General features: G+C 32.9%; 3 protein-coding genes across 4 annotated transcripts in view; all 3 read right to left on the minus strand.

Annotated features, from left to right (window-relative positions):
* bond (elongation of very long chain fatty acid james bond protein) overlaps nucleotides 1–8,346 on the minus strand; it is a 15,368-nt gene extending 7,022 nt beyond the window's left edge. For both annotated transcript variants that reach the window (XM_018503213.1, XM_018503214.1), the window contains exon 1: nucleotides 8,121–8,346. The gene's annotated coding sequence lies outside the window, so the exon portion shown is untranslated. The remainder of the gene's footprint in view (nucleotides 1–8,120) is intronic.
* A 2,862-nt stretch (nucleotides 8,347–11,208) lies between these two features.
* On the minus strand, nucleotides 11,209–12,189 carry LOC108758299 (uncharacterized). Its single transcript, XM_018503176.1, has one exon. It carries the CDS (start codon nucleotides 12,187–12,189, stop codon nucleotides 11,209–11,211), a length of 981 nt encoding a protein of 326 aa, XP_018358678.1.
* A 117-nt stretch (nucleotides 12,190–12,306) lies between these two features.
* On the minus strand, nucleotides 12,307–14,277 carry LOC108758300 (uncharacterized). The gene has a single exon (XM_018503177.1). The coding sequence runs from the start codon at nucleotides 14,275–14,277 to the stop codon at nucleotides 12,307–12,309; it is 1,971 nt and encodes a 656-aa protein (XP_018358679.1).
* Between the last annotated feature and the right edge of the window lie 635 nt (nucleotides 14,278–14,912).

The following is a 14,912-nucleotide window of genomic DNA, read 5'->3' on the forward strand; positions in this document are numbered from 1 at the left end:
GAAACAAGAAATTTTTTTCTTGTTTGAAGTAATTCATATTTTCAATTTAAATAAATATTTATTTTGGGACCAAATTGTGCATGCAACATGACTTTTATATTGTTCCACAATGGTGTTTTTTCATATAATATTTATTTTAATTATTTTGAATTAATAAATACCAGCGTGTTATTTCGTTTCTATGTATCCTCATCAAATATTAATAATATGAAACTGTCATCATGAAATTAAGAATGGTTACAATAGGAGGTATAATTGGCAATGACTCGATCACAAGCGTGCGATTAGCTCAGTGTAAATGTATTAAGGCCCGTCTACAATACACGGAGTAAGAAGTAAGAGTAAGAAATTGACCAATCACAGTCGAATGCGAGAAGAATAATCGACTGTGATTGGTCAATTTCTTACTCTTACTTCTTACTCCGTGTATTATAGACGGGCCTCCAGACTTGCCGTTCTAGGGATCGTAGGTTCAAATCTTGTCGGCCATGCGATGCGTTTTTCAATAATTAATTGTAGTTAATAAGACGGAATATAAGTATGCGAAACAGTAAAAGTATAAATTAATACTGAAAAATAAAAAGCAATAATAACAAAAGAATTATTTTTTTCATTAAGATATAACCTTAATTTTCTTATTACAAGTAAATATGATATTTAATTCAAGCAAAGAGATTCTTTTATTATTAAGAGGATTGCAATCTTAAAGCCAACCTGTCATAAATAAACGAAATTCCTCTACTTTGGAGAGTATCCTCTCGAGGTCATATATAAATGGAAAATCCTCTAACATTAATACGGAACCGCTAAACGGTAGAATATTTTTTTTTTGGTTGTTCCAAGCTTCTAGACTACCGAGATCTTAGCCTTGTCAAAAACCAGAATCAAATGTAATCAACTTAACTCGAGCTAAAATCGAAAGTCATTTCGGCGCGCGTTTCATAAGTTATAATAAACTATTATAATATATATGTATATATATATATATATAATTTTAATGTTAAAAGTATGTTAAATCCCACGAAACTACACCCAAAAAAAAATATTCTGCCGTTTAGCGGTTCCGTATTAATGTTAGAGGATTTTCCATTTATATATGACATCGAGAGAATACTCTCCAAGTAGAGGAATTTCGTTTACCTATGACAGGGGTTGGCTTTAAGATTGCAATCCTTTTAATAATAGAAGAATCTCTTTGCTTGAATTAAATATCATATTTACTTGTAATAAAAAAATTATGGTTATATCCTAATGAAAAAAATTATTCTTTTGTTATTATTGCTTTTTATTTTTCTAGTTTAATTTATACTTTTACTGTTTCGCATACTTATATTTCGTCTTATTAATTACAATTAATTATTGAAAAACGCATTACATCGCCGGCGCCGGTAAGATTTGAATCTACGATCCCTAGAACGGCAAGCCCAATACATTTACACTGAGCTAATCGCACGCTTGTGATCGAGTCATTGCCAACGGCATACCTCCTACTGTAACTTACTTCTTAATTTCATGATGACAGTTTTATATTATTAATATTTGATGAGGTTACATAGAAACGAAATAACACGCTGGTATTTATTAATTCAAAATAATTAAGATAAATATTATATGAAAAAATACTATTGGAACAATATAAAAGTCATGTTGTATGCATAATTTGGTCCCAAAATAAATATTTATTTAAAATAAAATATGAATTACTTCAAACAAGAAAAAAATTTCTTGTTTCTAAACTATGTTTCGCTTTTCCTAAATCTGTTGTGTATAGAACTGAAAGAAATATACCAAATTTTTCTGATCAAATAAATTTTCTTATATCAATATATTATTAAATATTCAAGTTAATCAAATCTAACTTTTTTTCGATAAAATTTTATAATATACTTCAAAAGAGAATAAATTTTTATTTTGAATATATGATATTAAGTACTTCTAAAACTTGGGATGAATACATTTTAAAACTACTAGCAAGAAAATATTCTTTATTGAAAGTAACCGTTACTTAAAAGAAGAAAAACAAAATGAATAATTGCTTTTTTTGGCAATAGAATGATATTTTTCTGTATGTTATATACCCGATTGTCATATGCTTATTAGAGGAAGTGGTTTTTACATAATCCAAAAAATACTCTCGTTTATAGAGAATAATATTCCTTTCAATATAGGAGTCTTCTTGAGATATATATATATACAGTAATGTGTAGCTAGGATAGCACGTCTTGAGGTACAAGAAGTATCTTGCATATTCTTTTATTTCAAAAGGCTATTCGAGTTATTATGATAGAATTTTCTATAGAGGAATTTATTTTTGATCGTAGCTCATGAGTCCTCATTTTTATAGATGAATACGTGTTATAAATACACGCGCCTGATTCATTTAAGATTTTTTGTTTAGAGGAAATGCTAAGAGTAATATCCCGCTTATCGGGTTATTTTTTTTTTGGGTGTAGTTTTGACTTTACAAAATCTTCAGTCGCAATAATATGCATAAAAGATATTAAAATATTACTGCTGTAGTTTAGTAGAGTTACCGTTTTCAAGACCGAAAAATCATTTCGGCGCGAGTTTCTGGGGACTACATACGTTGTATATAAATTCACACAAGAATCATACAAGCATTTAAGATCCAGCTAGACCGTTTAAGGATTTGATTTCTATAGTTTGTCTTATCTCACATATACGGCCCTATAATATATTATATTGTTCATTTTTAAGATCTATTATTTGTGATGTAAAAGCATAAAAATTATTTTTTAAATATTAATTTATAAAATTAAAGTAAAGATAAGAAATATATTAAAAAACAATTAGATTATATTTCGTTAAAATGAATGATTAAAAAGCTAAAGATATTAAAATGATTTGACCTAAAATGTTAATGAAAAATATAAAAAAGTCCATCAGAGCGTACATGGGCTATTCGGATGCACAGAAAACTCTTTATTTTTGTGTGAATGTAACAAAATAAATAAAATAAAAATAAAACTTTTTGACTCTTCAATTCGGGTCTTTATTAATATAAAATATAAATCGAAATTACATAAGTAACGCAAATTCCAAGATGATAATTCCCGACAATTTAGCTCGTTCTTCTTTATCCAAATGCCAAATTAGCTATGTAATAAATAACCAAATGATTATCAAAAATATTAACTTATACAAAAGTAATATAAAAACTTACATAAGTAAAAGTTATAGAAGTATTTGCAATTTATCGTTCCACATACTAATTTATGAGAAATATAAACTTAAAGTTGGCTAATTAATTGCAAATTACATTGTTCTTACAGTCTAATAAGATTCCTATTAATTATAGATTACAGTTAACATTTATTACTTAGAATATTATTTCTAAAAATGTCGAAACTGCATAATGGCTCAGAGAGAAACATGAATGTAACTTTTTACAAAAAATAGATTTAAAAACACATCACTAGGATACAAAATTAACGAAAAAATAAAATACTACAGGATGTATGCAAATGTATATATGACATACGTATACATAACTTCGTCCGCATATACTATTCAGTAGATTGTTCAGTATTAAAAATCTATGGTACATATAACATATACTATTGAGTAACAATAGAATTACAATTAATTTATGAAATCATTATTTTAATATAAAAACCTCAAAAAAGAGAGAAAAACAAAATCTTAATTAGTAAACAAAACTTAAATATACATATATTCATGTGATGATGCATTCAAGTTTAAGAATAATAAGGAAGTATGTATAATTAAATGCTAAAATGCATCTTAAAAATGTTTTGAAATGCTTGTAAGTAAAAATGTGTAATAATACATAATGGCCATTGTATTAGTACATTAACATATGTAATCGCGAGCTACTTAACAAATTATTCTATAAGTGATCACTAAAGTATATCACCTAGTAACGGATATTATACCTACATTGGCCGTAATATCACTTTTTATTTTTTTGCAAAGGAAATACCGTGTGTTAGGTGTAATATTTGTTAAGAATTATTTGCCGCCGCGCGCTGTAGATAAACATAACAAATAAAATACAGTCAAACCTCTATAAAAATAACTTGTCGGAACCGACCAACCTTCGTCAAACTAAACAAATGCGCATGCGCGAGCATATGTGCTCGATTATTATGTGGGAGGTTAAGACATGACTTTTACGGAGGTTAACTTTACGGAGGTTCGACTGTACAACAATTAAATATAATATAACGCTCGAAAGTTTGTACAGCAAATCAAATTAATGTTACGACCAATAATTGAGCAATTGGATTTACAATAATGCAGTAGTTATTATATTTAATAAGATATAAGAATACAAATAATACAAATATGTTTCGGTTCAGAGCTTTTTTCAGTTTGATATAATATAAATTTTAACCTTTGTCGCTATTCCATGATATTAGAGTCCATACAATTATCCTGGTATCTCTTTTTTAGATTGTAAGTTCTTCAATACACCATATCCAATAGTGAAATTTCATATGTTAATTTTCTAAATTGTTTTATATAATGAACTCCTTGTTTAATGGCGAGATTCTCGTTAAATCATTAGTGTACCAATAAAGTAAAAAATGTGAGTTATTTTTTTTTAAATTTGCTGATATATTTTACAGATAAAAATATGTGTTTGCAAATATGTGACAATTTTAAATTTTTCCGCGAAATATGTGTCTGACCAATGTCTCATATTTTTATCTGTAGAATATATCAGCAAATTTAAAAAGAAGTAATAAAAATAATAATATTTCAAAGGTACCCGGTTTGACGTGGAATACTTCATATAGGCAAAGTAGTAGTAAAATATTTCATTTATATTTGATTTATTCTCGGAGCCACGATGTTTTTTTTTATTTTAATCTAATATTTTTAAATTTTATATATCTATCATTTAAGTCTCTTAAGTTTCTAATTAAACTGAAAAACACATGGATAGATAAATATAACTTGATAGCCGTTTAACTGTAATCTATAATTACACAGAGATTTGATCTTAAATCATTGTATTTAAAAAATTGCTTGGAACGATAAATTATAAGTTTTATACTTTTATATCTTATTCTTTTGAAAACTTTCTTGCTGTAGTATTTTAACCCCTTAGCTGTCAGGCGAAAATCAGCTTTTCGTGCCATTTTTGTCTTGGAAAAAAATTTTCATTGATTTATCCTATAATTTTAGTGTTATGGTTTTGGAGGTCGCTGAATCCGAATCTGAAATCGGATTTTCAAAATTCAAAATGACAGATCCAATATGGCGGACGCAAATTCGAAAAATGGATTGATTTCTACAAAAATTTGTATCTAGATGTTCGTGATCGCGAATTTAGAATTTGAGTCCTGACTCTAGGTATCTGAAATTCGGATACATTATGACAAATAAAAATTCAGCAAACCATTCATGGTTTACAAATTGGAGATACAAATTTTTGTAGAAATCAAACCATTTTTCGAATTTGCGTCTGCCATATTGGATCCGCCATTTTGAATTTTGAAAATCCGATTTCAAATTTGGATTCAGCGACCTCAAAAACCATGATTTAACAAATTACAGTCGAATCGATGAAGTATAAACATGTTTTTTTTCAAATGCGCACATATGCGTCATGAGACGAAAATGACACGACTTTTTTCTGCGCATATGTGCGTCACTGACACTCAAGGGGTTAATTTAGGACACTCATGTATGTAATTAAATATAAAATTAGATCCAAAAGAATCAAATGGTAAAAAATCAAGATTTAACAGTCGAATGAAATAAAAAGAAGCAATAAAGCGATATGTGTCAAGAGAGGAAAACAATTGTATTATGTTACAATGTCTCTTGAAACATATCGCTTTATTGCTTCTTTTTCACGTCCTTATTTACGTATCTTATTAACATAACAATTGTTATGTTACGATGTCTCTTGACACATATCGCTTTATTGCTTCTTTTTATTTCATTTGACTACGTTAAATCTTGATTGCGTTTTTACCATTTGATTCTTTTAGATCTAATTTTGTATTTTGGACTCATATTTATTAAGAACTCATATTTATATAAAGACCGAATTCCATACAGTAGGACACTCAATAATTATTGCGGATGAATAAAGTTTCAATCATCTAATCAAATATGTACAATAGTTGTCGATCATGAACCACAAAACACATGGACTTTCGAATATGATACAGTAATTTATGCATTTTTTCTATTATTTTTATAATTATTTATTATAATTATTTATGTACTCATAACGACTAAGTTTACTTTGTAATTTCAATTTTTATCACATTGATAATGACTCGATCGGTGTCGAAAAGTCTGTAGTGTTTATATTTAATATGTTGATTATTGTTTTTTGACGATTTGTAAAAAAATTTTCTAAACAAATATTATAAATTAAATTGTTACAGCAAAATATGATACATTGAGAAACAAAAAAACATAGTCAAACAATTATTTAAAACATGTAGATAATTATTGAAGATAGATAAATAAGGACGTGATAAGAAAGAAACCAACATCAAGGTTGAAAGTGGACATGTAATAGCGTAAACATTATATAAAATGAGTAAATTATGAAAGTTAAAAGATAAAAGTAAACATGTATAAACGGTTGTCGTGTTTTTGAAATGATGTGATGAAATAAATAAATAAAAAAATATAGAGTAGGCGAAATAAAATGAAGTGACGAAATAAAATGTACTAAAATATAGAGTAGGCGAAATAAAATAAAGTAACGAAATAAAATGTACAAAATCTGTTCGTAGTTCGGCGGCGAGAACGGCTTGAGTTCGGGCAATAAAACTGTAATTTTGACAAAAGAAAAAGAAAATGTGTCAAAAAAAAGAAAAGTGATATATAAATATTCTATAAAAACGCTTGATATGTTAAGTCTATGAAATTTAAGTTTTCGGAGTTTCAGAGCGTGCCAATAGTCATACGATCGGAACAAAGGGGGATCCGCCTATTGTAATCCCCTCTCTCATAATCCCTTCTCCGATATTATTATCTGCTCAGGTAACTGACCAGATGTTTTGGAGAGTGTTGATTTACTTCAAAGATAATTAGGTGGCCACACGTAGAATGAAATCATATAGTTTTTATCTTTCAAAACTTCGAACGCGTTTTTCTCAAAACGTCATTTTTAAAATTGGCGTACAAGATAGCTCAGAAACTACTTAACCAATCCTCTTCAAATTGTAGATACAATTAAGCTATTATAATTACCTTCTATGTGAACCTAAATGTTTATAAAAGTTATTAAAAAAAGTTTTTTATTGCAAAATTTCAACGAAAATTTTGTGAAAAATTCAAAATTTTTTTTCAAACATGCGTTATTTTTTCAATTTTTACTTTTTTTTCACTTTTTTATATTCACATAGAGCGTATACATCTGATTAATTAGAAAAAATGTTTTCTGTCTGTTTCAGATCAATATAACAGGAGCTATGTGTCCCGCCGATTGGCAACTCACATCGCCACCTCTGTTATTTGCGGCGCTGCAGCTTTAGTATTTTTTAATATTTTGTAAAAAGAAATATATTTATATACTTAAAAGATAGACAAAGTAGCACAAAAAATTTTGAAATAATTAGTCAAATATAAATATTTTTTATTTAAAAAATATTTGAAAATTGCCGTTTTTTTAGTCTCCTAAAGGTATTTCCTCCCAAAGCAGAGAATTTGTTTTAAAACAAAGAATTTGTGTTTTTAAAGCAGAAAATTTACGTTTTAAAACAGAGAATAGTACATGTAGGTAGGCAATCAAGCAATATGCAATAATTTTTGAGCGCAAACGTACTGTCGGCAAAAATGTAGGCAAACGATGCTCTAAACTAGTGTAGACAATCGATTTGTTGGAAAACGGGATCCCCCCGGAACTTACATGTTTGCGGTAAATTTCGACGTAAACAAAATTTTCGAGTACACATGATAATTGCTTTCAATCAGTTTGCTGTCTTATCAAGTTAAAATTTTATGAATTACTGAGGCGAGGTGTACAAATTTGTGTACTTTGGTGTATACATATAACTACAAGATATCGTAAGAGCTGATACATAATACTATTTGTTTTTGAAAAACCTTGTGGCATATTAACTAGAAAATTTTAAAATATTAATTTTTGGTAGAATACTCACTTTTCTTTAAAAATATCGAAATCTTGCGAGATTGTTAGTTTCACAAATTCAGAAACCTCGTGACCGCGACCTTCTGCCGAGTTCAGCACGCTTGAACGAGGAATGCCGAGAAAGTATGATCGTGATTTGTTTCACGGTTTCGATCATCGATGAGAAGAGAGACGCGTCCTACCAGTAACTGATCGTGCCCGATGCTACCAAGAAGACTGTTGCTCAAGAAACGTGGCTTCTACAATCCCCACCGTCGAATCCCGCTACTTATAATAATCAAGTGGTAACAGGCCAACGGCGATAATTAAAAATGAGGACGTGAATTTATTATTGAGAAAATGATGCGATTTTATTAATTAGATTAGTAAAATAAATATAGGAGAATAAAAAAGAGATAAAGAAACATGAGAAGCACAAAAGAAACATGAAAAGTCTGAACGAGAGTCGTAAAAGGTGAAAATAGTAAAAAAAGACACTAAGGAAAAGGAGAACGCTGGAAGAATTCGTGAAGATGACCGCGAAATATATAGGCACAGGCTACATCAGGTACCATTGTACGAAACTTTAAAATGCTTACCTGAATAATTGATAACAACATTAGTAATAATTGAAAGCTTATTAAGAGACGATTAAGCAATAATTAATAATAGATAATATTGCCCATGATGTAACACTGAAATTAAAAAAAAAAGGATAAAAATATTTAACATTTAGTTTGTAAATATAACTTAATATGTAAATAATTTTAGTATAAGCATTTAGTTGTGCAAATATAACTAATTCTAAGAATTTCTTTTTACTTTTAAAACCTATATTACAATAAAATTGTGCTTTATTTTTAGTTTTAAATATTTTTGTTATTAAACAATTTTGATAAGAATTATATAAAATTTGATTTTTTAAAAATATTGTATAATTATTGCGTAATATTTCCGCTCTGTAAAATTGAAAAAATGTTCTAAAGAAAGAAATACATCTAAAAATTAATTTTTATCACGCAAATTTTCAAAGTATTAATTAAGTTTTTTACTTATGATAACAAAGCAAAATAAATTTGATAAAATTTGTTTGTATTTAAAAAAAAATTTAATTAGCATTTTACGGGACATTAAAATTAAATGAATACATTAATATGTATTTACAAATACACATTAAACAAAAAATTTAATTATTTCAATTTATATTTCAATTACTGTTAGCAATCGCCTGTTCTTAATAATACGTCGGCCAAAGAGAAGAACGAGACACACACATGAACGCAACAAATGTTGATTATATTATTAGTAAATTACAATCTCGTTTTATTAATGAGATAAATTCGTACATACTCGTTTACATGGCATAAAATCTCCAGTATTTTCACCAATTATTGGCGTATATTCAATTTGAACATTCTTAGATAGTTTTTAACTATAGTAATAAATCAGATCGAATAAATAGAAAACTAAGTATGATATTGAGATTACAAATATTCAGACTTGAGAAGACAATGGACTTTAATACAATTAAATAACGACGTAATTTATAATGAATTGGAGAATTAATAATCTAGAATGTAAATAAAAAATAAGTTCTGTTCTGTATAACCATCCTGATATCGGTTTACATGGGAGACTAAATTATGATCTCATCATTTCTTATTAGGTTCGATCTGATTTGAAACGTTATTCATACATAGTAACGTAATGATGAAGATATGAAAATGAATTAATATCGAGATCATCTAAGGTTAGGACTAATCTACATACAGACAATAAACGGATGTTACAAAAATCGAAAGATTAATACAGAGAATATGTTTAATGTAAATAAAAAATAAGTTCTGTTCTGTATAACTATTCTGATATCGGTTTACATGGGAGACTAAATTATGATCTCATCATTTCTTATTAGGTTCGATCTGATTTGAAACGTTATTCATACATAGTAACGTAATGATGAAGATATGAAAATGAATTAATATCGAGATCATCTAAGGTTAGGACTAATCTACATACAGACAATAAACGGATGTTACAAAAATCGAAAGATTAATACAGAGAATATGTTTAACTGGATAAGATTGTTGATATTCTCAACTTTGCAATTCACTCCTCAAAATTGTCAGAATACCTTTAACATGATAACGTGATATTCTAAGTGATACTACTTATCTCGAGTATTGGTAGTTCAACGTTTCTTTCGTTAACATTATGCTGGCGATCATTTGTCGTAACTAACAAGAAGTACCTCTTTTAGTGTGGAAACTATACTGTTACAATTGCGTGGTTGTTGTCTAGATGTCAACGAAGCTGAGTTATATGTGTTTTATTTTATTCTTTTACTCTAGCCATTCTCGTCCAGGTTTGCATTCCACGTCTTCTGGTCGACGAATTGATACGAGTTAGCAGATCGGCATGGGTTTGCAGACAATAGGCAAGTCGGTTTCACGATGCCTCGATCATAGGAGTCTACTAGATTATGCAATTTACCCAGAAGAAATAAGAATTAAAGATTTACATGCATTCATTCAGTCCGTTCGAATATTTATCCAGAGAGCTCTCACAGTATTTTCCAGCACAACGCTAAATCGTATTTCCCGCGAGGCCGGCTTCCTTTACGTGACTTTACCACGCACGAAGAACGGGTCGTCAAAATGGCGGACCCGCGCACGCAGACCGGGATTCCACAGACTCTCGACCGGCCGCTTTAATCCGGTCGAGGAATGACCAGTCTGGGATGTAACGCTCCACTCCGGTAGCGAAACCTTTGCAACGCTCTGCTTACGCTCTGAGTATTAAGGGACGTCTCCCTCTCCTAAAATAGTTATACCAACGAGGCGCGCATGGACACACACGTCTGATTACAGCAGGAAGTAAGAGAAAAACAAAACAAATCCAAGAAGAAGCATACAGGCGCGCCTACATTCAATCTAAAATGGGTCCTTCACCGCAGCGCCGCCTTAATTGCCGGCTCGCACGATTGGAGCGCCGTTTGGCAGCACCAATCCCCTATCTACACAGCTGCACTCGATGACATGTTCACGGACGCGAATTTTAAAATAGTACAAATCCGTAACATTCCGCCCGCCTTCGTTAATCAGTGTTAACGAATTAAACTAAGGACTGTTAATCGGAATTGGAAGCGAGCAGAGTTTTACAATCGGTCTCTTTAATGTGGATGTTTGTGTTTTCACTGTCGCAACCCGGACTAACCCGTCTTTACCTGGGTGAACCGAGACAATTCTCCCAAGAGGCCATTTCGCTGATGGGTATCTCTCGTCGATAACTAATACTACGGAACCTTCAGCGATCGAATTAGAATCTCTTTTCCACTTGGATATGGAGTGGTATCGCTGCAGACATTCTTTAGAACATCTGGTCCAGAAACTGTCAATCATCTGCCTCAGGAGTTGCCATCTAGAAAGACGTGAAAGGCGCGTGTCTTGTAAAGATGGTTCGGGCACAACAGTGGGAGTACAACCCATAAGGAAATGCCCGGGGGTCAGAACGTTGAAGTCTTCTGGATCGTCGCTGCAAGGGACTATTGGTCTCGAGTTGAGTATCGCCTCAATTTGTACGAGAAGAGTGGTCATTTCTTCGAAAGTTAACAATGCGTCTCCGATCGTTCGATGAAGATGATACTTCATTGATTTGACCCCCGCCTCCCATATGCCACCAAAGTGTGGAGCTGATGGGGGATTGAACCTCCATTGTGTGCCATCGTTGGCCAATAAGGTAGCAAGGTGCTGTGATTCTGAGGTAGCAGCAGAGAATAGTCGTTGTAAGGTAAGGTTAGCGCCCTTGAAATTGGTGCCACAGTTGTTCCAAAGCGTAGTACAAATACCTCTTCGTCCCGTAAATCTTTTATAGGCCGCAATGAAGGCTTCCGCGGTGTAATCAGTAACTAATTCGATGTGAGTCGCGGATGTTGACAAACAGACAAAGAGTGCAACATATGCTTTATAGGTTCTAGAATTCTTTCCTTTCCAGGTTTTAATAGACAGTGGCCCGGCATAATCAACACCAGTATTTAAAAATGGACAAGATGGGGTGACTCTTTCTCTGGGAAGTTGACCCATTAACTGTTGCGCCCTCATACTACGGTAACGTGCACATTGATGGCATTTAAGAATATAACTTTTGACTGGCGCGCGACCCCCAAGGATCCAGAATTCCTCACGTATGGTGCACAATGTAATTTGAGTACCACCATGTCATGTCCTTCTGTGAGAATCTGCAATGATTAAGGTTGAAAGTGGGGAATGTCTCGGTAGAATTGCCGGATGTTTGGCTTCTATGCTCAAGGATGACTCCCGAAGGCGTCCCCCCACCCTTAGAATACTGGAAGCATCCTTGAAGGGCGTAAGTCTAGAAAGTGGGTGTGAGGTTGGAAACGGTTCTCCACTGGAAATTAGTCTAAGTTCTTGAGCAAAGACAGACCGTTGTACTGCCTTCACCCAAAATTGTTTGGCTGATTGTAATTCAACGGTAGTGATGGGATTCGTCATTGAAGAATTAGGAACCTTCCGAAATCGATTAATAGCCCGTCGACAAAGAGCAGTAATTCGAAGTAGCCTCGTTAAGTTAGAATATCTAGATATAAGATCCCAATCTTCAGTTTGATAAGCGCAAGTTATTGCCACTTTAACAGGTCTTTCATCAAGAATCTTTCCGCTTTCTTTATTGATTGGTCTCTCAGGCCAATGTTGAGGTGATTCCCGCAACCATATAGATCCGTTCCACCATAATTCCTGTTCTGAGAGTTGCTTAACCGACAGTCCTCGTGTAGCTAGATCCGCAGGATTCTCTGGTCCTGCGAAAAAATTCCAACGTGCTTGTGGTACCGATTCTTGAATGAAGCAGACTCTGTTGTGGATGAAGTCTTTCCAACGTGACGGATGATTACTAATCCACGTGAGTGTAACAGTTGAGTCTGTCCATAAATAAACAGAAGCAGGGCGTTGATCTAGAATCTGAAGGATATGTTTCACTAGTTTAGCCAGGAGAGCGGCTCCCGCGAGTTCTAATCGCGGAATTGTCATCCTTTTTAGCGGGGTAACTTTAGTCTTGGAACAGATAAGTCGTGTAGAAACTTCTCCGTTGGCAGAAGTTAATCGGGAATAGACTACCGCCGCATAAGCGTGCGGTGATGCGTCCGAGAACCCATGAATTTCTAATAATTGATTGGAACTCAGACCTATCCATCTTGGAAAACTTAAAGTAGACAGATTTTGAAGATCATTAACAAGCGAGAGCCATCGGTTAGTAGTCGTGGCAGGAACTGCGTCATCCCAATCCAATCTTAAAGTCCAAACTTCTTGCATCAATATCTTTGCCCTAATTATGATAGGCGAAAGAAACCCAAGCGGATCGAATAAACGAGCAATGGTAGATAAAATAATCCGTTTCGTTACGGTCTCCGTTTGCGTAGGGTGATGGATAAATCGAAAGGTGTCCGTGGTGGGATGCCACGATAATCCAAGAGACAAGACAGTAGAGTTTTCCTCGATCGGTATGATCGAGCCAGTTATCTGATCGCTTTCTGGAATAGAATTTAAAACGTCCGGATAGTTACTAATCCATTTGTGCAATCGAAATTCGCCCGCCATGCAGAGCTGATTCACTTGCTGAAGAGTCACTTGTGCTTGTTCGATAGAATCTCCTCCTCCGAATAGGTCATCTACATACCGGCTATGTTTCAGTATTGGAATCGCTAGTGGAAATTTGTCTCCATCTTTTATTTGCTGGAGCATAACGCGAAGAGCTTGAAAGGGAGCGCAGGCCAATCCATATGTCACAGTAGTGAGTTGATAAGTCAACACGTGACCATTTTGGTCTATCCATAAGATACGTTGAAACTTCCAGTCGTCTGGGTGGATCTTTATCTGACGATACATTTTCTCGATGTCAGAGGAGAAAACATAGCGAAATTGTCGGTACCAAATTAATACATCGAATAACTCGTTTTGTAACTTGGGACCGACATGCAAAAGGTCATTCAACGATACTCCCGTTGACGTCTTACTAGAGCCATTAAACACTACTCGTAATTTGGTAGTAATGCTAGTTTCCTTTACAACACCGTGGTGGGGTAAGTAGTAGGCAGGAACTGGTTCTGATGACAAATCCGGAACCAGCTTCGAATGTTGAAGAGTTGCGTATTCGAGGATAAAATCAGAATACATTTTTGCATAGACTGGATTTGATTCAAATCGTTTACTCAACTGATGAACAATACGGATGGCCTTTGTTTTTGAATCTCCTAATTGATCAGTGGACTGTTTGAGTGATAATTTCACCACATCGGCCCTCTTGATCCCTTGAGTGAGTGATTTTAAAATGCTCCTCACATGCTTGTTCTTCTGGAGTCAGCGAGTGATTATTCAATGGCGGAACTTCTTCCAATTCCCAAAACTTGTGCAGCAGGTGATATAATTCTTCTGTAGCAGTTACATGATAGTGTCGGGCATTTTTCGTGTCCATCTGGCTACCGGTTGGTCCTGAAATAATCCATCCAAGCGTGGTACGTTGAGCTATAGGAGAGTTCGGTATTCCTTTAATTATTCCTTCCGCAATGATAAAACTATATGCATCTGCTCCTAATATAAGGTCGATAGGACCTTGTTGTGTAAATTGACAATCGGCCAATTGCAAATCATTCAAGTGAGGCCACATAGCCTGATTTAGTTGTGTTGACGGGATTGATGAAGTGAGATTGGCTAAAATTTGTGCTGTAATAGTACACTTGAACTCCGATGGAAAATGTGGACTTAGGTTAAAGCTGACTGTGCCTCTCGATTTATTAGAAGACTTGCCTCCA

Source organism: Trachymyrmex cornetzi, unplaced genomic scaffold, assembly GCF_001594075.2.
Source record: "Trachymyrmex cornetzi isolate Tcor2-1 unplaced genomic scaffold, Tcor1.1 scaffold156, whole genome shotgun sequence".
NCBI classification, from domain to species: domain Eukaryota; kingdom Metazoa; phylum Arthropoda; class Insecta; order Hymenoptera; family Formicidae; genus Trachymyrmex; species Trachymyrmex cornetzi.

Excerpts from the sequence above, each read along its gene's own strand:
- LOC108758299 (XM_018503176.1), bottom strand. The coding sequence starts at position 12,189 with ATGAGGGCGCAACAGTTAATGGGTCAACTTCCCAGAGAAAGAGTCACC.
- LOC108758300 (XM_018503177.1), bottom strand. The coding sequence starts at position 14,277 with ATGTATTCTGATTTTATCCTCGAATACGCAACTCTTCAACATTCGAAG.